The sequence below is a fragment of the Piliocolobus tephrosceles genome, chromosome 15 (genome assembly GCF_002776525.5).
Source record: "Piliocolobus tephrosceles isolate RC106 chromosome 15, ASM277652v3, whole genome shotgun sequence".
In the NCBI taxonomy this organism is placed as follows: domain Eukaryota; kingdom Metazoa; phylum Chordata; class Mammalia; order Primates; family Cercopithecidae; genus Piliocolobus; species Piliocolobus tephrosceles.
In genome coordinates, this window is record NC_045448.1 from 19,725,256 (window position 1) to 19,746,962 (window position 21,707).

The 21,707-nt window shown below is 48.8% G+C and overlaps 3 protein-coding genes and 1 long non-coding RNA gene across 6 annotated transcripts in view; 2 read left to right on the top strand and 2 right to left on the bottom strand.

Annotated features, from left to right (window-relative positions):
• Positions 1-2,858, top strand: part of LOC113223697 (intraflagellar transport protein 172 homolog) — a 43,946-nt gene extending 41,088 nt beyond the window's left edge. For both annotated transcript variants that reach the window (XM_026453090.1, XM_026453091.1), the window contains 6 exons: positions 876-971; positions 1,243-1,302; positions 1,388-1,486; positions 1,781-1,934; positions 2,125-2,216; positions 2,710-2,858. In XM_026453090.1, the coding sequence (XP_026308875.1) occupies positions 876-971; positions 1,243-1,302; positions 1,388-1,486; positions 1,781-1,934; positions 2,125-2,216; positions 2,710-2,799 (591 nt within the window). In that variant the 3' untranslated portion in view covers positions 2,800-2,858. The remainder of the gene's footprint in view (positions 1-875; positions 972-1,242; positions 1,303-1,387; positions 1,487-1,780; positions 1,935-2,124; positions 2,217-2,709) is intronic.
• Positions 2,859-2,933: 75 nt separating this feature from the next.
• Positions 2,934-4,878, bottom strand: LOC113223699 (keratinocyte-associated protein 3). Of its 2 annotated transcripts, XM_026453094.2 has the most exons (7): positions 4,790-4,878; positions 4,467-4,651; positions 4,328-4,387; positions 3,956-4,162; positions 3,714-3,848; positions 3,173-3,285; positions 2,934-3,047 (listed from the first exon to the last, which is right to left on the bottom strand). In XM_026453094.2, exons 1-6 carry the CDS (start codon positions 4,815-4,817, stop codon positions 3,178-3,180), a joined length of 723 nt encoding a protein of 240 aa, XP_026308879.1. In that variant the 5' UTR covers positions 4,818-4,878; the 3' UTR covers positions 2,934-3,047; positions 3,173-3,177. The 2 variants fall into 2 exon arrangements, with proteins under 2 accessions (XP_026308879.1, XP_031790058.1); XM_031934198.1 differs by having other exon boundaries at positions 2,934-3,285; positions 3,714-4,032; positions 4,328-4,651.
• LOC113223700 lies at positions 3,542-7,628 on the top strand. Its single transcript, XR_004228496.1, has 3 exons — positions 3,542-4,664; positions 5,495-5,682; positions 6,251-7,628. It is a non-coding gene; the product is annotated as an uncharacterized LOC113223700 (long non-coding RNA).
• On the bottom strand, positions 4,971-18,279 carry LOC113223698 (nuclear receptor-binding protein). Its single transcript, XM_026453092.2, has 18 exons — positions 18,129-18,279; positions 13,129-13,358; positions 12,817-12,939; positions 12,522-12,623; positions 12,049-12,138; positions 11,845-11,885; positions 11,380-11,474; positions 9,768-9,851; positions 9,500-9,558; positions 9,253-9,351; positions 7,303-7,435; positions 6,718-6,823; positions 6,524-6,574; positions 6,285-6,420; positions 6,045-6,098; positions 5,894-5,957; positions 5,606-5,661; positions 4,971-5,521 (listed from the first exon to the last, which is right to left on the bottom strand). The coding sequence occupies exons 2-18, from the start codon at positions 13,336-13,338 to the stop codon at positions 5,417-5,419; spliced, it is 1,608 nt and encodes a 535-aa protein (XP_026308877.1). The 5' UTR covers positions 13,339-13,358; positions 18,129-18,279; the 3' UTR covers positions 4,971-5,416.
• Positions 18,280-21,707: the final 3,428 nt, after the last annotated feature.

Consider the following 21,707-nt stretch of genomic DNA (forward strand, 5'->3'; position numbering starts at 1 on the left):
TAGGAGGGCAGAGGAGCACTCAGTCAGAAGGGCTCATCCGCAGATGTATAAAGCTGAATTGATTCACATTCTGGATTCTTCAGCTTGGGCTCTGGAATCTCTCCACCTCTTTCAGCTTCTCTTCTGTCTAAACAAATCTTTAGCCCTTGCTGAAGTTTTCTTCTTCTGACATTCTTAGGGCTCTGTGCCCACACAGCCCCAGCCTCATTATGTTTAAACATCCAAATCCCATGATTTATTTATTCACCTCTTATAATGTACACATATTTGGGGCTTATTTGTGACTGTTCACTGTATATTTATTTAATGTATTTGGACAATAGAATTCTACAAGTGGAAAGAACCTTAGAAATAATCTAGGTGGCCGGGCACGGTGGCTCACCCCTGTAATCCCAGCACTTTGGGAGGCCGAGGCGGGTGGATCACTTGTGGCCAGGAGTTCGAGACCAGTCCGGCCAACGTGGTGAAACCCCATCTCTACTAAAAATATAAAAATTAGCCAGGTGTGCTAGTGTGCGCTTGTAGTCGTAGCTACTCAGGAGGCTGAGGCACGAGAATTGCTTGAATCCGGGAGGCAGAGGTTGCAATGAGCTGAGATGGCACCACTGCACGCGAGAGAGGGGGAGAGAGATGCACAATAAAAAAAAAAAAAAAAAAAAAAAGAATTGAACTTAGGCCCAGGTCTATTGTTCAGAGAAAAGAAAAAAGGAAAGAAAAAAAAAAAAAAAAAACCCTAAGACCAGAACAGCTGGAGATCCAGAGCAGTTTAATAATAATTGTTGTTTTTTAGTTCTGTGGCTGCCTTACAGGATCATTGGTCTGGTAGCTCAGTCACTTTAGTGCCATATTCATAATTGCTTTGACTTTAATCCCAGGAAACTGTGGCTGCCAGACTTTCTGTTTCACTCTTGCGTCACACCCAGCTACTACCTGTAGACAAAGCCTTCTATGAAGCAGGCATTGCTGCCAAGGTGAGCTGGGATAAGGAAGGGTGGGGCAGATGGGAGGAAGTCAAAAGTTGGAAAATAGAATATCCTTTCTGCTCTGGTAGAGGAAAGCTGAGTGTAGGGCTGATGTTACGGAGGATGTAGTCCTCCTGTATCTTCCTGGATTTTTCTCCCTGGATCCCAGAGAAGTAGCATTCAAGCCCAGCTTGCTCACTCCCATTTGCATCTGGATCCCAGAGAAGTAGCATTCAAACCCAGCTTGTTCACTCCCATTTGCAACTCTTCTCTGCTGCAGGCAGTTGGCTGGGAGAACATGGCATTGATCTTCCTCAATCGCTTTTTGGACCTGACCGACGTGCGTAGGGAAGCTGTGTCCCAAGGGTGGGGGTTTTTGCCGGTCGCAAGCTGTGCCTAGCTCATGGTTGCCCACTCTACTGCAGGCGATCGAGGAGGGGACTCTGGATGGCCTTGACCACTCTGATTTTCAGGATACAGACATTCCCTTTGAGGTGCCACTCCCAGCCAAGCAGCATGTACCGGTAAGGGCACAGGGTTGGAAAATGGGAAGGCCTCACCAGTGTAAGTGCCTTGAGGAGGGAGAACATCTTTGTGCTGCCATCTTTGGAAGGACCTCAGCCCTCACTACTCTTTCACTGAAAGTAGAAGCAAAGTAGAAAGAAAAAGCTGTGACTGTATCCCCCAATCCAAGGAGGATTTGTGGCTGAAAGCTGGTATACAGGATGAGGGCTTAGCAAACCCCCTCTTCACCCATCTACCCCAACTTGCCCTGCCCTGCCCTGTGTGAAGCTACCACTGCCTCTTGTCCTTTCCAGGAGGCTGAGAGAGAAGAGGTTCGAGACTGGGTGCTTACAGTCTCCATGGACCAGCGGCTGGAGCAGGTTCTGCCTCGGGATGAGCGTGGTGCCTACGAGGCCTCCCTAGTGGCAGCAAGCACTGGGGTTCAAGCCCTGCCCTGCCTTATTACAGGTATAGAAGCCTACAGCACCCCAGATCCTGTGGTGGGTGGGAAGCAGCAGGATCAGTAAACTTAATTTTACTAGGATTCAGTAAAGGGTACAAAAGACAGGACCATGCTTTCTACCCCCAGGCTGCTCCTCATTTTTCCCTCCTCATTCTCTCTCAAACCCCAGTTCACCATTTTTTTCTTCCTCCACAGGATACCCCATTCTGAGGAACAAAATTGAATTTAAGCGGCCAGGGAAGGCTGCTAACAAGGACAACTGGAATAAATTCCTTATGGCCATCAAGGTTAGAGAGGGGGACTTGAAGAATGAAGGCAGAGAGGGCAGCACTAAAAAAGAAAAAAAAAACAAGTCCGGGCGCGGTGGCTCACGCCTGTAATCCCAGCACTTCGGGAGGCCAAGGCAGGTGGATCACCTGAGGTCAGGAGTTTGAGACCACCCTGGCCAACATGGTTATAAACCTCGTCTCTACTAAAAATACAAAACTTAGCCGGGTGTAGTGGCATGCACCTGTAATCCCAGCTACTCGGGAGGCTGAGGCAGGAGAATCGTTTAAACCCAGGAGGTGGAGGTTGCAGTGAGCTGAGATCGCGCCACTGCACTCCAGCCTGGATGACAAAGCAAGATTCCATCTCAAAACAAACAAAAAACCCACATACACACTAGAAAGGTGGGTGGCATTGCAGGAAAGCAGGTGCAGACCCTGAAGCCTGCGATGGAGCTGATTTTCTATTTCCAGCATTAACAAGTTCCTCTCATGTTCTTCCATTTGCTTACAGACCTCCCACAGCCCAGTGTGCCAGGACGTGCTGAAATTCATCAGTCAGTGGTGTGGAGGGCTCCCCAGCACCAGCTTTTCCTTTCAGTAGTCGGTAGAGCTGAGGAAGAGTTAGGGCCTCTCCCTCATTAAAGTTTTATAAATAACTGAGACCACTGTATTCTTTGATCAAAGTCACTCCCAACATCACACAGTGCCTTTTCCCCAAAAGGAATCATAATCAAGTAGAAGAAAAGAGAAGTTACTTTATTACAATGTATTATCTCATCCCGAGGTCAGGGCCCCTTGCTTAGTGGGGAAAAAAAAACCCTTTAGGACTGAGTCTTGGAACAGCACCTGCTGGACAGAGGGGAGAACCAACCCGGGTCAGAGGGGGAAAGCAGCATGGCAAGACCTAGACCCAGTTCTAAGAGCACTTCCCTGCCCCCACTCTTACCCAGGCCACCACCTTCAAGGCCCATTACCTGTCCTAAACCCAACTTCTCTGTGATGCTTGGATTTCTTGACTTCCATCCAGTAGCTGCTCATTTTCCTGCCTTTTATGTTTAGGAGATTCAAGCTCTGTCATTTCCTCTAGCTGCAGAAGAAGGTGGAGTTAGACACCCTTGCCCTGAATGATAGGTCAGCATCTTTTTCTTTCTTTTTTCTTTTTATTTTTGAGATGCAGCCTGGCTCTGTTGCCCAGGCTGGAGTGCAGTGGCACGATCTCAGCTCACTGCAACCTCCACCTCCCAGGTTCAAGCGATTCTCCTGCCTCAGCCTTCCAAGTAGCTGGGATTACAGGTGCCCGCCACCCCACCTGACTACTTTTTTGTATTTTTAGTAGAGATGAGGTTTCACCGCGTTGGCCAGGCTGGTCTCAAACTCCTGACCTCAAGTGATCTGCCTGCCTCAGGCTCCCAAAGTGCTGGGATTACAGGTGTGAGCCACTGCACCTGGCCGGTCAGCATCTTTTCAACACAGCCAGTCTCTGTGGAATGAACCCTTCGTGTTCACCTTCCTTACCTGCCCCTGAAGTCCCTCCTTCCTGCAGGGCCCAACTCCACGTAGAGTGAGTGCAGCCACACAGCAGTAACCAGATAGAGCAGCCTCCCCTGCAGACATGAGCAAAGAAGGGATCCAGAGAGCCAAGGCTGTATCCTGAAAAGCAAGAAGGATAGGGAGTAGGGCAAGTGCAGCAAAGAAGGGAAATTAAAAGGGCAGGACCAAGGCTTTGTAGACCACAAGAAGGAAGAGAATGTGCTCACATAGATTCTTGTGGGGTCAAAGGGGCAGTCGGTGTGTCCCGGCCCCTCATCCAGTGGTACCAGAGGATCCAGCAGTCCTGGGTGGCAGTCAGCAATAAGGCGGCGGCCACCGTTGGCCACAGTGAGTGACACGGCAAGAAGAAGGCCCAGAGAGCAGGCAGCGGACAAGAGCAGGTTCACCAGAGCTAGCACCAGCAGGGCCCAGTGCTGGCAGGGACAGATCAGGGTGAACAGCCTGGGCCTGGCTAACTCCCAGTGACTAGACACCCAGTTTCTCTATTTGAGGCTCCTCCAATCTATTGAAAGACCAATCTCAGCCCCCATTTCCCTGACTCAAGCCTACTCTAAAAGCTCCAGGAAGTCCCTTCTCACCAGTGGAGGGCGAAGAAGGTTCCTGGACGCCAGGAGAGCCACAAGTCCCACGGAAACGCTCTGTGGAAGACACAAAGCCTTTGGCTTGATGGGCTTTCTGGGCGCCCGACCCCCGCCCCGGGCCGCCTGCCGCGCTCACCAGCAGCCCCGAGCCGACGGAGATGACATTGGCCACGGTGTACTCTGGCGTGACAGCGCCACGGGGATTGGCCACGTGCCGCAGGACAGTGCCGTGCAGCACAGCCCCCAGCAGCAAGTTCACGTGGCCCACCAGGATCAGCGCCAGGCCCACGCGCATCAGCCGCCGGGGCCCCCGGGCGGCGTCTGCAAAGCACGGGTGAGGACAGGGTTGAGTCGGGCGGGGTGGGGAGAGACGGCTCCTGGCCGATTAACCCCGCACCTTAGGACGGGCCAAGGGTGGCCCCAGGGTTAGGAGACGAGACGCCAGGTCCCGGAAGTTACCGAAAGCGCAGAGACTGCAGCGCCTCATCCCGTCCGCCGCGCCGGCCGCAGGTCCGCTCTACCTGGGCCCGGCCCCGCCCCAACCTGGGCCCCGCCTCCGTCCCGGGTTCCCCTCCCACCTGGGCCCCGCCTCCGCCCCGGGCCCGCTCCCCCTGGCAGGAAAGGCGCGAACACACGACGCTTTTAGCAAAAAGTAGACTTTTATTACAGCAGCAACTGAGGCGAATCGAATGGCCCCCCAGGGCCACCACTGCAGCACCACCTTTCTCTCCCGCCCCGGCCGCCCCAGCGGGATTGTAGAATTCGGCTCCCCTAGTGCCCGTGGGCCTCCTTTCCACACAGGCTGGGCGGGAGCCGGCAGATCAGCGACTAGCCCCCAACTAGAAGGCGGCTGCTGAGAAGGCCCAGGCCCACGTCTGTGCAAAACAAGTAAACAAAGTGCAGAGGGGAGGAAGAAAGGGGAGGGGGAGGATGATGCTCAGAACCAGGGAGCCCCCCCAGCCCTCCTGAATAGTAAAGGAAGGAAGGGGCTTCACAGGGTAATACTGACTGGGGGGATGGGATAGGAGGGCTGCAGCACGTCCAGGGACAGCCACAGCGCAGATCAGGGCCTGGCTCCAGTGAGCTCTAAGAGGAGACGGTGACAGCGGCTGAGTTGAGGGTACTGTTCCTGGCAAAATTGAACTTGTTCAAGGTCTCTTCTAGCAGACAAGTCAGCCGGCTCTGGTCAGCCTAGGGGAGAAGTGCTCAGTGACATGGGGGCTGAGGAAGAGAAGGCATGAGGGCAGCCAGGGCAGATGAAGGCAGAAACCTCACCTCACTAATGAAGCCCAGCTGTACCAGCTCAGCTGCCAACTCAGGGATGTTCTCATCTGACAGAGAAACAGGAGGGGGTGAGTACAGTATGGGACTGAGGGACCTGGGGCCCTTCAGACAGCCCCACTGGGGCTAAACTGTCAGATCCACCCACTGCTTTAGGGGCTAAGATAGTCATTCTATGTGAGTCAATGTGTTACTGCCTTGTCACCTTTCCCACCCCTGAATATGTCCCTAAAAGATAAGGCTCATAGACTCTCCATCCTCTGAGGGAAAGGAGAGACTCACTTGGCATCAGGTCACAGCTCAGGTGCCGGTTCAGTTTGTCCTCCAGCTTCAGCAGAAGCGTCAGCTGGAGAATAGGACAGTCAGAAAATGAGACTCTTCTTCCCCACCCTCTGGCCACCAGCTTTGCGGCAACCCTAGCCCTGAGCCTTACATGGTGTTTGACTCCCTCCTCCACGGACTCAATGTTGCACTGCATCAGCACCACCTAGGGAAGGAAGAGAGGGTCACTCTAGAGACCTGTCTGTAAAAAACCCAATACCTAGACGTCTTTCCAGCCCATAGGGCATGGCTGCTAAGGAGCATTTTCTCTAAAGGATAGAGCCTTATTTGAGATGTCCTCTCTCCCTTCCACCACAGCCATGGAGACAATCCACACCCACACAGCCCCCACCTTGCGAGTCTCCACCTCAGCTGGTTCAGGTGTCGGAGTCTTGACAGAGGGAGGCACAACAGGTGATGTCACCTCCTCCTGCTGTGGCTGCTGGGGCCGAGGCAGCCCAAAGGCTGTCAGAGGATAGATCCCATTCCTGGAAGAAGATGAAGACAGGTCACATGGACTCTGTGAATGCCTTAGGATACCCAACCCTGCTTGCTTTCTCAAGAAAGCCTGCCTTCTCACTCTGCTCTCACCTGACATCTTCAAGGAATTTATCTAATTCCAGAGCTGGTGACTGAGAGTACCTGGAGGAGAAAAGAGAAAGGAGATGGAAGGAAGGAAACAAGCAAAATAGCAAATTCAACCATTCCCAGAGAATGGACAGTTTACAGAGCCTCAAGAGTGATAGTGACCAATTTGCCTCTTTCAGACCCTCTCAGTTACTCACAAAGTCTGAACTGGTTCTCTTCCTGGTCCTGCAGGGATTTCAGCCAGTACAGCACTGGTATCCATGTTTTTGGTGATCTCCTCCAGAGCATTCTCTGGGATCATGTCTGGATGGAGTGGGATGTTATGAAGGGACAGTCAGATTAAATGTCATAGAAGGCATGCAGGCAAAGGGGTAAAGAATCCCTTTGGAGGCCTGGCGCAGTGTCTCATGCCTGTAATCCCAGCACTTTGGGAAGCCGAGGTGGACAGATCACTTGACGCCAGGAGTTCAAGACCAGCCTGGCCAACATGGCGAAACTCCATCTCTACTAAAAGTACAGAAATTAGCCAGGCATGGTGGCACATGCCTGTAATCCCAGCTATTCGGGAGGCTGAGGCACAAGAATCGCTTAAGCCCGGGAGCTGGAAATTGCAATGAGCTGAGATCAAGCCATTGCACTCCAGCCTGGGAGACAGAGTGACACTCTGTCTCAAAAAAAAAAAAAAAATCCCTTTGGATATGGAAGAGGAAAGCAAGCATGCCAGTGATAGTTACAGGGTTCCAGACTGGAAGACTATTCCCCACAGGGCCAAGAGGACTCACGTTGGTGTCCCACAATGCAGTGGGCAGCAAGGAGTTTGAGCGACGGCACTTCAAACAATGCTGGGTGGAACAGAAGTTCTCTGGCTGTTGGTCTGCGAGCAGGTTCAGACTGCAGGCACTTTTGAATGAATTCCTAGAAAAGAAAAGAAAAGGAACTGGAGCAGGCATCTGGCAAGCCCCTCAATGCGTTCATCTTTATAACTCTCATTCTACTTAGCACAAGGCTTTGTACATAGTAGGGGCTCAGCACTTGCTGAGAAAACAATATATTGATAAATGCACCTGAAAGGGCTTCAAAAACTCAAGATATTATATGAAAGACACCATCCACTGCCTTTCTGGGTTTAATTATTTTTCTGCTCTCCAACCACAAGCTTTCTTTTTTCTTTAATGTTCACACTTTCTTTTTCCTTAGTTTCTACCTCTGCTTTATTAGTCAACTCACTGCCTATCTTCTATTCTAAATCTTGCGAAATTTAGCTTCTCTCTTCCTAAATTTACCCAATGTGATCAATATTCACCATCTTTTTTATTTCACAAGCCTAGTATCACAATTTCCTTTGCCCACAATCACTGAATTCACTCAATTTCCCAAGATTCCTCTACCCATTTCTGCCTTCTTTCTTTCTCTCTCTCTCTCTTTCTTTTTTTCCTGAGACAGGGTCTTGCTGTGTCACCCAGGCTGGAGTATAGTGGCACAATCACAGCTCACTGCTGCTTCAACCTCCTGGGTTCAAGCAGTCCTCCCACTTCAGCTTCCAGAGTAGCTGGGACCACAGGCATGTGCCACTACACCCAATTATTTTTATATTTTTTTCACAGAGATAGGGTTTTGCTACATTGCCCAGGCTAGTCTCGAGCTCCTGAACTCAAGTGATCCTCCCACCTCAGCCTCCAAAAGTGCTGGGATTAAAAGTATGAGCCACGGTGCTCCACCGCCTCCTTTTCTACCTCCTGCACATCCCACGACAACCTGCTTTCCTGCTTTTAACCTTGAAAGCTAACAAGGTCACATACCTCATCTTTCACTTGAATACTCCACTTCAATGTTGAAGTAGAAACTTACTCCACACTATCCTCCTGACTTCCCACTAGTCTTCTTTTCTCTCCTGTTCCCTATTATACTTATCTAATGAGTTACAAACTGTTCTTGTTTAGACTTTCCTGTCCAAGCTCTACTTACTATAGTCTATCAACTGATGCATAACCTTATGTCTTTTAAATCTTGGCTCATTATTTCAGGGCACCATCACTAACTAAAACTGTATAAATATAAAATCCCAAACAACTGGTTTAATTTAAATTGACTGATGTGCTTAAAAATATAAAAATGGCTGTCTGAGAGTATACAGCAATTGCCTGAAGTAACCATCAAATTAATTTACCTCCATGTAGGCACGTTTAAATTCACATACATTTTTTTTCTTGTCTTTTTTTTTTTAGAGACAGTCTCGCTCTGTTGCCCAGATTGGAGTGCAGTAGCCCAAGCTCAGCTTACTGCAACCTCCACCTCCCAGGTTCAAGCATTTCTCTTGCCTCAGCCTCCCGTGTAGGTGGGACTACAAGCACACACCACCACGCCCAGCTAGTTTTTGTATTTTTAGTAGAGACAGGGTTTCACCACGTTGGCCAGGCTGGTCTCAAACTCCTGAGCTCAAGTGATCCGCCCGCCTCAGCCTCTCAAAGTGCTGGGATTACAGGTGTGAGCCACTGCGCCCAGCCAACACACAACTTTGAACCCCAGTATCATCCATCTTAACCCCCTAACCTATGTGTATATATGCAAAAACAGGGTAGGCACCTCCTAAGAAAATGTTTACAGATTTTGCGTGTCCTTTCTGTTTTATGTTCCCTAGCTCTTAGGAGCATATGCCCAGTGGATACAAAGGAAGAAAAACCAGAAGACATTTGAAGGTCAGTTGAGGAGGGAGTGATCCTGAAGATCCTTACCCTCTGTAATGGGTCTTCTAGAAGCTGGATGGCACTGCTGATGGCTTCCTGTGGCACATATGAGGACTCTCCATTGCCCTGAATCTCCAGCACTGCCATCTTCAGTGAGGAGGAATTAAAAAAAAAGGAGACACCTAAGAACGTCAGTGCTCCCACAATCACTCCTTCCAAGCCAGCGCCTTACTTGTGCTCCCTCCATTACCCCTTCCATCTTCTCATTTGCCCCCCTCCCCTCCAGTCTCCTCACCTCCAGTGCACACATGCCAAAGGAGTAGATGTCCACTGCTGTTGTCACATTAGTGACTTCTAGGGAAAACCGAGAAGGCTTTGGTTAATCAGAGGATTGGGGGCTAGGGTTGGCAGGAATGCCTTAGGAAAAAAAAAAGAAAAGAAAAAAATATTTTGTATGCTGGTAGAGAAGGCCTAGAAGTTTCAGTTATATTGCCTCTGTACCTCAAGTTATAAGGTGCAAAAGCAGGGAATGAGGACAGGGCAGAGAAAGCAGGAAGGCTCACCTCCATACTCTGGTGCAAAGAAGTGTAGATTCTTCTGCTCTTCTCGACAAGTCTTCACATGATTGTTGATAGTGTCAGGAGCCACTGAGAGTAGGGGAGACACACACAATCTGACCACCATCACCGAAGAATAGTCTCACTCCAGAGAAAGGCCCCAAAAGCCAAATTCTCTCCTGAAGTCTCCTTTCTGATGACCCTCAACAGGCACAAACATATCCCCTTTCTCATCCTGAACTACAGACCACACATGGACGCCACCTACCTCCCCTTTCTTAGTCCTGCTGCTTCTTATCTAATGTCCCTAAATCAGGAGCAACAAAAGCACCAGACTAAATTAACAGATACACAGGGACTTTGGGCTAGTCTAGAAGCAATGCAGTTTAAGGAAAAACTGTCACTTGTGCCCCGTTCACCTTCCCTAAATCCCAGGTACATCTAATCCCTACTCACATGAAAATACTTGGTTTTAGTTTTTTCATCCACCCTGCAAATAACATAAAAACACAGGCAGCCCTTCCTAATCTGGGACAATTGGAGACCTCAGGAACTTGGATAAATAAGGATAAGAAGCATTAACATACAACTCAGGAGGTAGGCTCCTTCTTACCCACCTTTGCTGAGTGAAACTCAAAAAGAGCTCAGAATTGAGCTAATACCCTTGAATCAGTTCCACTTTTAATCCACCAAAACTTTTTAGACTCCTATTCTACCCCCTTTTTCCTCAACACTGCCTGCCACAGGGCTGAATGAGGAACCAGGACCAGGCCCAATTTGGACTCACTCAGATCATCAACAATGACTACAAGTCACAGAGGATCTGGGAGCACAGTATGATCTGGGAAACTAGCCTGATGATGAGGGGGAACATGAATCCAGGAGGTAAGTGGCCAGCCAGGCAGAATCCACAGGAAACAAGCAGGTTATGGAGGGGCAAGCAGGCGGAGGGCTGGCAGGGCAGAAGCTAAGCAGGCATAATTAGGCAGGGAAGATAGGGGAAGCGGGTTTGCTCCCACGACTGCATGCACTGGGCAGCCGCCAAGGGAGCAGAGGGAGCACAAACAGAGCCCCAAGTGGGGCAGAGGGAGCTCTCACCATTAGCAAAAATCCTATGAAAGACTGTTGGGAACAGAGCAGCCCGTAAGCGGGAGGGAGGAAAACAGAGAAAAGTTGTGAGCCATGGAGCAGCCAAGCCCCAGACAAATGGACACACAAATACCACACAGACACAGCACACAGAAATGTTGTACACTGCACACAAATACACAGCAAATGAAAGCACTCACAGCAGGCACAGCCTGGAACCTCCTCTGGCAGGGTCTGGCCCCAGGGCTCAAATCAAACCTCAAACCCGTATCTCTTGCCCTTTCCCAACCTCCTATCAGTATCTCTGTATTGACCCTAATTTCCTTTCACAAAGGTGTAAGATTATATATCCTACCCCGTCTCCACTAATTAACTGGCCTCTCCTATGAATTACTCCTAGCAAGGTCCTTTCTCTTCTCACCGGCCCACACTTCAGAATTTTGCTCTGTTATCCCCATTCCTTTCATCTTACCCCCATGGTTCCCAAATTCCCGAGGCTCCCCTGCCCAGAACCTCTCCCTCCCCTCACCAGAGCCAATCTTGATGAGTCCGTTGTGCTGGATGAAGATGGTGTCACAGGTCAGGTTCCCATGGATGATGGGGGGGTCACAGGAGTGCAGGTAGCTGTGGGGGCACTGGGCTGTTAGAGGGGCCACTGGGAAATTAAGGGCAAGGGGAACCCAAGGGTTAAGAGGAGCAAGGGCCAGGTCTCCTGCTGGTCACCATAAAGATAATCCCCACACTCTGAATCTCCATTATGCCTGATGATTTAAATAGCTGGATAAGCACTAGGAGAAAGAGGTAGGAGGTAAGTGTTGTGGTTAGGGCATTAGGATGCACCCTTTAAAAGACCCATAGCGGGCCCAATCTTGACGGTATATGATTCAAAGAAAGTGGGGAGAGGCAGAAGAGAACAGAAGAGTAGTGCCCTGAAATCTGTTTGGAGGAACTAAATCAGGAAATATGGGTAAGAAACTAACCAGGTACTACTTACCTTAGGGCAGAGAGGATTTGTGTGCACCAGCGCTTCCATGCCTGGAACAAAGTTTGATCCAAGGGTCAGCAGTAATTCCCTCTCTTAACTCTCTCCCACCAGCTCCTTCCATCCCTTCCTGATCAGCTTCATAAACACAGTATTTTTAAGCCCCCCGCCCCGCCCCACCCCGAGCCTAAAACTTTGTCTGCTCTCCTTCTATACCTTTTCATTCATGGTCTTGTGGTTCTTTTTGGTCTTCTTCAGAAATTGCTTCAGACTCCCAGATGACATGTATTCTGTGATAAAAATGACCTGGGGAGGCAAAGCATTTACTAAAAGGTCTTATGGTAGAAATGATCCCTTCCCTTGTAACAGATTTTAAATTTGAAAGTTTGTTAAAATTTCTCTCCTCTTGTTCTTAGCTTTACTTACTTAGACTAAATGGGGCAATGAAAACTACTAAGCAATAAAAGTTATGGGAAGAAGGAAGCAAAAGTTCACTCGTTTTCTGCCCAATCTATAGCCATACAAAAGGCATAGGTGACAACTGAAGCCCCACTCTTATCGCCATTGCAGCTGATTCCAGTTCTGTTTCAAAACTACCTTGTTTTAATCTCTGAGTATAAAACGAACAATAATAAATGCAGCTAGTCTCTTTGCAGTAAGTTCAGGAAATATGGGGAAAAAATTCTTACCCTGGCCTTGTTCTCTTTAATGTCAGCCCAATATTTGTGAAACTTAACAATGTTAAGATGCTCCAATTGAATCAGATTATCAAACACAGCACGAACCTTTTCCTGAGAGCAAGCGAGACAGTGGAATAACAGAGTTCATAAATCACTGTAATAATCCTGAGAAGCCATTTCCTGTCCCTCCCCAGAAATGAACTGACCCCAACATACTCTCCTCATGGGCAGCTTCCCAACACCAGTTCCTCTCTAAATCAGTGTTCCAACATTCCTCAGGCTTCACCTTTTCAGCATTACCTACCTCCTGCAGCTTGTAGTTCTTGCGCTCAGAGAACTGTACCTCATTCCACACAACCTCTACACCTTCCTCTGTATCCATGGCCAGGTATGCACTGTCAATACCTGGTACATTCCGTTGATTCACCTGAGAAGAAATTCATATGAAAGAGAATTAAAGTTATCTCGCAAATCCTCCATTTTAACACTCCATATGATCATCTCCTCCTAGCCCCCAACCTATTGAAGTTTGGTCGGCCTCTTTTAAGACTTCGCTCTTCCAGTTCTCACCTTTCCAGAATTCACTCCCCCAAGAGTGACTGTACCATCACCTTACCTCTTCTCGCCTCTTCTGCCAGCGCCCACAGGGCGACTCTTCCAAAATCTCAGACTCATCTTCACTTTCTTCTTCTTCCTCTGGGGAAGCAGCTGAGGTTGTAGAGGTCACAGGAGGTGACACTGATGTCAGGCCAGGAGCTGAAGATGAGGATTCTACCTTTGGGTCTGAGCCACTGCTGAGTACTGTCTGGGACTCCCCCTCCGACATGCTGGAAGGAACACTCAGACCTGCATTGGTTGGGGCAAGTACAGAGGGAGAAGGCAGAGAGAGTCAGGATACATCTGTAAAGATTTAGTAATCCAGGCTGGATGCGGTGGCTCACGCCCGTAATCCCTTTGGGAGGCCAAGGTGGGCAGATCACCTGAGGTCAGGAGTTCAACATGGTGAAACCCCATCTCCACTAAAAATACAAAATTAGCTGGGTGTGGTGGCATATGCCTGTAGCCCCAGCTACTCAGGAGACTGAGGCAGGAGAATTTTTTCTTTTTTTTTTTTTTTTCTATGGAGACGGGAGTCTCACTCTGTTGCCCAGGCTGGAGTGTAGCGGCACAATCTCGGCTCTCTGCAAGCTTCGCCTCCTGGGTTCACACCATTCTCCCACCTCAGCCTCCCGAGCAGCTGGGATTACAGGCGCCCAACACACGCCCAGCTAATTTTGTGTATTTTTAGTAGAGACGGGGTTTCACCGTGTTAGCCAGGATTGTCTCGATCTCCTGACCTTGTGATCCGCCCGCCTCAGCCTCCCAAAGTGCTGGGATTACAGGCGTAAGCCACCGCGCCCGGTCAAGAATTTTTTGAACCAGGGAGGTGGAGGTTGCAGTGAGCCGAGATCGTGCCACTGCACTCCGGCCTGGATGACAGAGCAAGACCCCATCTCAAAAAAAAAGAGAAAACTTTAGCAATCCAGCTGAGCACAGTGGCTCACCCCTGTAATCCTAGCAATTCGAGAAGCCAAGGCAAGAGGTTCACTTCAGGCCAGGAGTTTGAGACCCAGCCTGGGCAAGAAAGTGAGAGCCCATCTTTACAAAAAAAATTTAAAAATTAGCACGGTGAGGTAGTACACAGCTATAGTCCCAGCTACCCAGGAGGCTGAAGGGAGAATCACTTGATTGCCTAGGAGTTTGAGGCTGCAGTGAGCTATGATCATGCCATTGGCTGGGCAACAGAGGGAGACTCTGTCTCAAAAAAATAAATAAATAAAAAGATTTAATAATCCTAATAACTTCATCTGCGAATGCAAAAGAAAACAGGCCAGGCACTTGAGACCAGCCTGGACAACATAACAAGACCCCAGTCTCTACACACAATTTTTAAAAATTACAAATAGGAAACACACACCACCTTTGTTTCCTTTAAATCCCAAATCAGAATCACTCCTAAATACTGCAACATTAACTATTCTCCTAACTCAAGTCTAGAGAAGGTGAGCTATCATAGTTGAAGATGACCCACCCAGGAATGACAAACACAAGATTTACGGCAGTCTAACCTCACTTAGAGTCAGGTTCAAATCAACAGCAAAATCAGGTGCTCCATTCCTTCTTGGCAAACATTCATCCAACATGCTTCCCTTTGAATCCCCAAGTACACCCTATTTGTACTGTGCTCAAGAATTAAGCTATGTGTGGCTCACGCCTGTAATCCCAACACTTTGGGAGACTGAGGTAGGTAGATTACCTGAAGTCAGGAGTTCAAGACCAGCCTGACCAACATGGCAAAACCCTGTCTCTACTAAAAATAAAAAAATTAGCCAGGTGTGGTGGCACACACCTGTAGTCCCAGCTACTCAGGAGGCTGAAGCAGGGGAATCACTTGAACCCAGGAGGCAGAGGTTTCAGTGAGCTGAGATTGTGCCACTGCACTCCAGCTTGGGCAACAGAGTGAGACTCTGTCTCAAAAAATTAAAAACAAAAAAGCTATATGGGCGCTATTCAGAACAGATGACTCCAGACTCCAAAATGTTGCACTGAGACAGCCTTAAGGCTGGACCTGTAGCACCCTCAGCCAACTTATCCAGCTGAAACCCTTGGCTAATTTATCCAGCTAGAACTAACCTTGGCATTCACTATCCATCCCTTCTCTACACAGAACAAGCCCGCCAGTCCATGGTGAGGCTACCCTTGGGGCAGGTGACTGGCAGTTGTGACTTCAACCCTGATGACCTCACCTTTCCTGTGATGTGAGTGTGACAAATGGGTATTGGTTAACAACATTTTTTTTTCATTCACTCATTTGACAGATTTTTTTTAAGCACTTATTGTGGGCCAACCATTGGGCTAAGTCCTTGAGATACAATAACACACAAAATAAATACCCACATTCAAGCAGCCACAAATTCAAGTCAGAGCTAAGACCTTAAGCTTCCAGCTTTCATTTCATTCACATTGCTCAAAGGCTCTGAAGTTTCCATTCTCTGGGGCACTAGATCTGATATAGGTTATTTCTTTTTTGGCGGAGGGGATGGAATCTCACTCTGTTGCCCAGGCTGAAGTGCAGTGGTATGATCTGGGTTCACTGCAACCTCCGCCTCCCAGGTTCAAGCGATTCTCCTGCCTCAGCCTCCAGAATAGCTGGGACTACAGGCATGCGCCACCACACCTAGCTAATTTTTTGTATTTTTAGTAGAGATGGGGTTTCACCGTGTTAACCAGGATGGTCTCAATCTCCTGACCTCATGATCCGCCCGCCTCAGCCTCCCAAAGTGCTGGGATTACAGGCATGAGCCACCGCACTGGCCTAGGTTATTTCTTACAAATACAAATAACTCAATGTACAACTTTTATAGGAAAAAGTATTATACAGCATAACATTTTTTTCAGGGTCATGGGTACTTGAAGAAGAAGAATTCTCAAGAGCTGAATGCCATTAACTTGTACAAAAAGTCACAAGACAACCACTTAATGTTATTCTGTATCTCTAAGAACAAAGACTGAAGGAGTTGGAACCTGTGTGTGCTTGGCTCAAGAGAGTGCGCTACAGTATGAAAGAGATACCCTGGGCCGGGCAAGCTGGCCCGTGCCTGTAATCCCAGCACTTTGGGAGATGGTGGAGGCGGACTGCTTGAGCTCAAGAGTTCAAGACCAGCCTGGGCAACAAAAGTATACAAAAATTAGCAGGGTGTGTTGGCACATGTCTGTAATCCCAGCTTATTCAAGAGGCTGAAGCACGAGAATCACTTGAACTCAGGAGGCGGAGGTTGCAGTGAGCCCAAATGGTGCCACTGCACCACAGCCTGGGTGAGAGAGTGAGACTATGACTCAAAAAAAAAAAAAAGAAAAGACAAAGAAAGTGATACCCTGGGAAGTAAATGTGCTCCTGTAAGTTCAGAAGTCTCCCGTCAACACACCAATCTTTTAAAAAGTCCACATGTATTTTTAGAACTCTCTGATGCCCATTTGTGACCATCTCTGCCCCCAATCTACACTACATTTAACTCAACTAAGGAGATTTTTATTAGAAGACAGTCTAGTGAATACCAAAGAGCAATAGGCAGTACAGAGGAAATCTGGCAAGATATTCTTTCCGTATGTTATTTTCTAGATCCTGGCTTATTCTAGAGAGATTTGCCAGGCGCGCTGGCTCATGCCTGTAATCCCAGCTACTTAGGAGGCTGAAGTGGGAGGATCGCTGGAGAGGGATTTAACTCAGCCAGCCAGGAAAGCTACTATCTGCCTGTTTTAGTAATCTACCAGAAAACTTCTGTTAGAGATCATGTTCCTTCATCCGAAAGGTAGCTAAGAAAATGGTAAGACACTATCAGTTACTTCCTTGAGCAGCTACATTCACTGAATGCATCTAGAATCTGAACTAAGTAAAATTCCCAGCCAGATTACAATAGGAAATAACAGTAGAATTCTAATACGGGAAAGCTGTAGCCAATGGACTCCAAAGAAACTTCTGGACCCAGGACACAAACAACTAATCCACAGTAGGGCACCACAGGAGACACCAACCCTTCATCAGAGATATGCCCTTGGAATTTGCTTACCCCCCACCCCCTTCCTAATTTTTGTGACTTTTTGTCCCTTCCTAATTTTTCCTCCGCAGGCAAAATGAGGGCAGTGCCCGAGATCCTCCAGCACTCCTCTTATTGATGAAAAAACCTCTGCGACACTGGGAGTTTTGCCTCGGAGCCGCTGAGAGGTTTAAAAGAGATCACACATGGAAAAGCTCATAAGCGCCCATAAGGGGATTCTCCTTGCCGCCTCCAGCCACCCTGAGACATGCAGTGTTCACTTTGGAGTAATGCAGATCGCCCTGCAAAGTTTTTCCCCGAGACTTTCGTTTATTGGACAGCAGACTCTCTGCGTGTCAGCTCCTCTGCAAGAGCTCACGGGCCCGGGCCTCTCAGCTGTCCTCACCCCGAGCGGACCAGAGGGCCTCTGAGACCCGCAGCACTGTCCAGTGGGAAATAAAACCGCTCGGGAGAGGAACCTGGCCCCTAGAATTTCACACTCCAACAGGTCGCATGCCCTGCGCCTGGAAGGCAGCGACGGCCCGCGCAAGCACCAAGCTGGGGCCCAGGGAGCCAGCGGCGGCCACCTCATCAAAGGCCGGCCCGGCAGCGTAGTCAGGGGCGCAGGCCACGCCCCCGCGCACTCGGCGCACCGCCCCGCGAGCAGGCCTGGCCAGGCCGCCGCGCTTCCGCAGGCCGCCGGGCCTCGACCGCCGCCCCCGCCCCCGCCCCCGCCCGCCGGGCCCCGCCTCTCGCAGCCGGAGTTCCAAGCGAACGCCAGGGCCTCCCGACCCGCGCCCGCAGAATTCCGGGGCGCCGCCGCCAAGCCAGAGAGGCCGGGGAGGGACAGGCAGGGACTGCGGGGCCGAAGCGGCCCCTCGGCTCCAGCAGGCAGGGCCCGATCGGGCCTGGGCTACTGAGTGAGCAGGGCCGCCTTCAGCACCCGCCTGGCGGGTCCCACCGTCCCGGGCCTCGGAGGCCGATCCTTCCGTCCTCTCGCGAACCGCCTCCTCCCGGGGCCCTCTTTTCCTTGGGCGCTCACCTCCCGACTCCGCGCCCCGCAGCCTGCGCTTCAGCTCCAGCTCGGGTTCCGGGGCCCCGGATCACAGCGACTCCCTCACAGCTGCGCTCCGCAGCGCAACCGAACTGCGGGCCCCGCCCTCGCGGCGTCCCGACCAACAGATGGGCGGTGCCGCACCGCCGGCAGGTTTCCATTGGGCGACGTTCTCGATGGGCGGGGCCCGGCCGCCGGGAGCTCGCTGGAGTAGGCTTCCACCCGCTCTCCTCCCCTTGCGCCGGTCCGGCCGAGACCTCTCAGAGGGGTTGGTGTTTTCGGTCCCAGCTGGTGCTCGTCTCTCTATCCACCCCACCGCCCGGTCCAGGTGCCCCAGATGGTTCTGCTGGACGCAGGGAAAGCCTCCTCCCTCTTCTTGAAGGCGCCATGACAGTTCTAATACCCCGAAAAGACAAAAGGAGCGAAAGACGTAGCCTCGGTCCGAGAGGAGCTCCCCCACCCCAGTCCCCGCCTGCATTATTTTGGAACGAGACTGTTGTGCAGGACGCCAATTCTCTGGAAAGCTTTTAAAATTTACCTAACACTGAAAATTAGTAGTTAACTCTTTGTGATTGCATAGCACTATTTGCTTAAACTTTGTAAGAGGTTTTCACAGATGTCATTTCATTTGATCCTCATAAGAACGAACTCATTAAAATTGTCATTCAATGGTAGTTGACAAATGCAAAAACCTGAATCAGAGTTATTAAGATATTGGCCGAAAGTTAAGTTTTTAAGAGCCAAGTCTGGAAGCCGAAACAGTAAATTTCCTCAAAGGACACTACGTTGAGAAGATGTTTGGAAAGAATTTAGATTGGTTTCGAGTTAGTGGAAAGAAAAGATGATAAATTCCGGACGAGCTATTGATCTGCGAAAACTAAGCGCGGAGCCTTCAGGATGGAAGTTCACTCTGCCCTTCGACGTGTATGATGGAGGGAAGACGATGAATCAATCAACAGAACTTGGGAATGTCACAATCACCAAATGTTACTGTCCTTAAAGGGAATCTCTAATCCTGTTTCACTGGGAGAAAGGACATCTGGCAGAAACCCTCTCGTTTTCTCATCACTTCAAAATATTCATTTTTAAAACCAATCTTTCGGTCGGGCGCGGTGGCTCACGCCCAGCACTTTGGGAGGCCTAGGTGGGCGGATCACTTGAGGTCAGGAGTTCGAGACCAGCTTGGTCAACGTAATGAAACTCCGTCTCTACTAAAAATACAAAAATTAGCCGGGCAAGGTAGCACATGTCTGTTCTCTCAAGCTACTTGGGAGGCTGAAGTGGGAAGATCACTTGAGTCCAGGAGGCAAGAGGTTGCGGTAAGCCAAGATTGCACCACTACGCTCCAGCCTGGGCAACAGAGTGAGAATCCATCTCAAAATATATATATATATATATATGTATGTATGTATGTATATGTATGTATGTGTGTATATGTATATGTATATATGTGTGTATGTATATATATGTTGCCCTTCTTTCCTTGATTCTTTTATCTTTGGAAGAGGGGGGCTCAAACACCCTTTTTAAAATCTGATGTAATTTATGGGCCTTCTCTTGTATTTTAAAAAATGCATTCACCCATCAAATTTAGGATACAATTTCAGGAAATTGAGATTAAGAATCTTTGCTCTGGGCTGGGCGTGATGGCCCATACCTGTAATCCCAGCACTTTGGGAGACTGAGGCAGGCGGTTCATTTGAGGTCAGGAGTTCAAAAGCAGCCTGGCCAGCATGGTGAAACCTCGTCTCTACTAAAAATACAAAAATTAGCCAGACGTGCTGGTGGGCTCCTGTAATCCCAGCTGCACGGTAGGCTGAGGCAGGAGGATCACTTGAACCCGGGAGGCAGAGGTTGCTGTGAGCTGAGATCAGGCCACTGCACTCCAGCCTGGGTGACAAGAGCAACACTCCATCTAAAAAAAAAAAAAACTCTTGGTTCTAATCTCAAAGGAAAAGATTAACCTTTCCTCCCTGTGGGCTCAAAAGCAATTGGAACACCTGGTCCAGGGTAAACATTCATTAAATATCAGTTAATGTTATCATTAGAGTTTCCCATTCTCTTCTGCCTAGGGCCTTATCATTATCAACCCTCCCCTTTCAACTAGGTCCTTTCAAGTATGCATAGAGGACCCTTTGGCATCCTCTAGCTCTCATTTTTAACCCTTCATTACATTTAAAATAATCAAATACTGCCTGCATTTTCACCACCTCATGTATTTATTTTTTCCTACTTATAAAAATAATACATGCTCATTGCCAAAAAACAACCTGAAAATATTCCCAAAACTATTTTAGTATAATGTAATATTTATATAGTAGTTTCTATGTATTAGGCACTTTTAATTGCTTTATGACAACAGTAATATGAATATTAACAATTTCCTTAGAAAGTGAAATCTCTTATAATCCTACTTCCCCCAATAATTAAGACTTTGGTGTATTTTATTTTATTTTTATTTTTATTTATTTATTTTTATTTTTTTAATTTTTTTTTTTTTTTTTTTTTTTTTGAGACCGAGTCTCACTCTGTCTCTGTCGCTCAGGCTGGAATGCAGTGGCCGGATCTCAGCTCACTGCAAGCTCCGCCTCCCGGGTTTACGCCATTCTCCTGCCTCAGCCTCCGGAGTAGCTGGGACTACAGATGCCCGCCACCTCGCCCGGCTAGATTTTTGTATTTTTTAGTAGAGACGGGGTTTCACCGTATTAGCCAGGATGGTCTCGATCTCCTGACCTCGTGATCCGCCCGTCTCGGCCTCCCAAAGTGCTGGGATTACAGGCTTGAGCCACCGTGCCCGGCCTTATACATTCTTAAAACTGGAATTGCTGAGTTAAAAGCTAAGAACATGCATATTAGAATGGACAAATTCCAGAACACTGACAACACCATATGCTGGTGAGGATGTGGAGCAACAGGAACTCTCATTAATTGCTGATAGGAATGCAAATAGAACAGCCACTTTGGAAGACAGTTTGACAGTTTCTTACAAAACTAAACGTAATCTTACCATATGATCCAGCAATTGCACTCCTTGGTATTTTATTTACCCAGAGGAGCTGAAAACTTATGTCCACACGAAAATCTGCACATGAATGTTTATGGCAGCTTTATTCATAATTGCCAAAAGTTAGATGCAACCAAGATGTCCTTCAGTAGATGAATGGATAAATTGCAGTACATCTAGACAATGGAATATTATTCAATGCTAAAAAGAAATGGCTGGGAGCAGTGGCTCACGCCTGTAATCCCAGCACTTTGGGAGGCTGAGGTGGATGGATCACGAGGTCAGGAGATCCTGGCTAACACGGCGAAACCCCATCTCTACTAAAAATACAAAAAGTTAGCCAGGCGTGGTGGCGGGCACCTGTAGTCCCAGTGACTCAGGAGGCTGAGGCAGGAGAATGGCATGAACCCGGGATGCGGAGCTTGCAGTGAGCTGAGATTGCACCACTGCACTCCAGTCTGGGCGATAGAGCAAGACTCCGTCTCAAAAAATAAATAAATAATTAAAATAAGTAGTAAAAAAAAAAAAAGAAAGAAAGGCACCTGGCTATGGCGGTTCATGCC

What these genes read in the sequence shown, in the direction of transcription:
- LOC113223699 (XM_026453094.2), bottom strand. Translation starts at nt 4,817, where the DNA reads ATGAGGCGCTGCAGTCTCTGCGCTTTCG. An exon ending in CTGCAGTCTCTGCGCTTTCG is followed by an intron (nt 4,652 to 4,789) that starts GTAACTTCCGGG and finishes CGTGCTTTGCAG; the next exon opens with ACGCCGCCCGGGGGCCCCGG. An exon ending in CCGTCGGCTCGGGGCTGCTG is followed by an intron (nt 4,388 to 4,466) that starts GTGAGCGCGGCA and finishes TGTCTTCCACAG; the next exon opens with AGCGTTTCCGTGGGACTTGT.
- LOC113223698 (XM_026453092.2), bottom strand. Translation starts at nt 13,338, where the DNA reads ATGTCGGAGGGGGAGTCCCAGACAGTACTCAGCAGTGGCTCAGACCCA. An exon ending in ACTCATCAAGATTGGCTCTG is followed by an intron (nt 9,852 to 11,379) that starts GTGAGGGGAGGG and finishes CCCTACTCTCAG; the next exon opens with TGGCTCCTGACACTATCAAC. An exon ending in CTGCATTGTGGGACACCAAC is followed by an intron (nt 6,824 to 7,302) that starts GTGAGTCCTCTT and finishes CACTCCATCCAG; the next exon opens with ACATGATCCCAGAGAATGCT.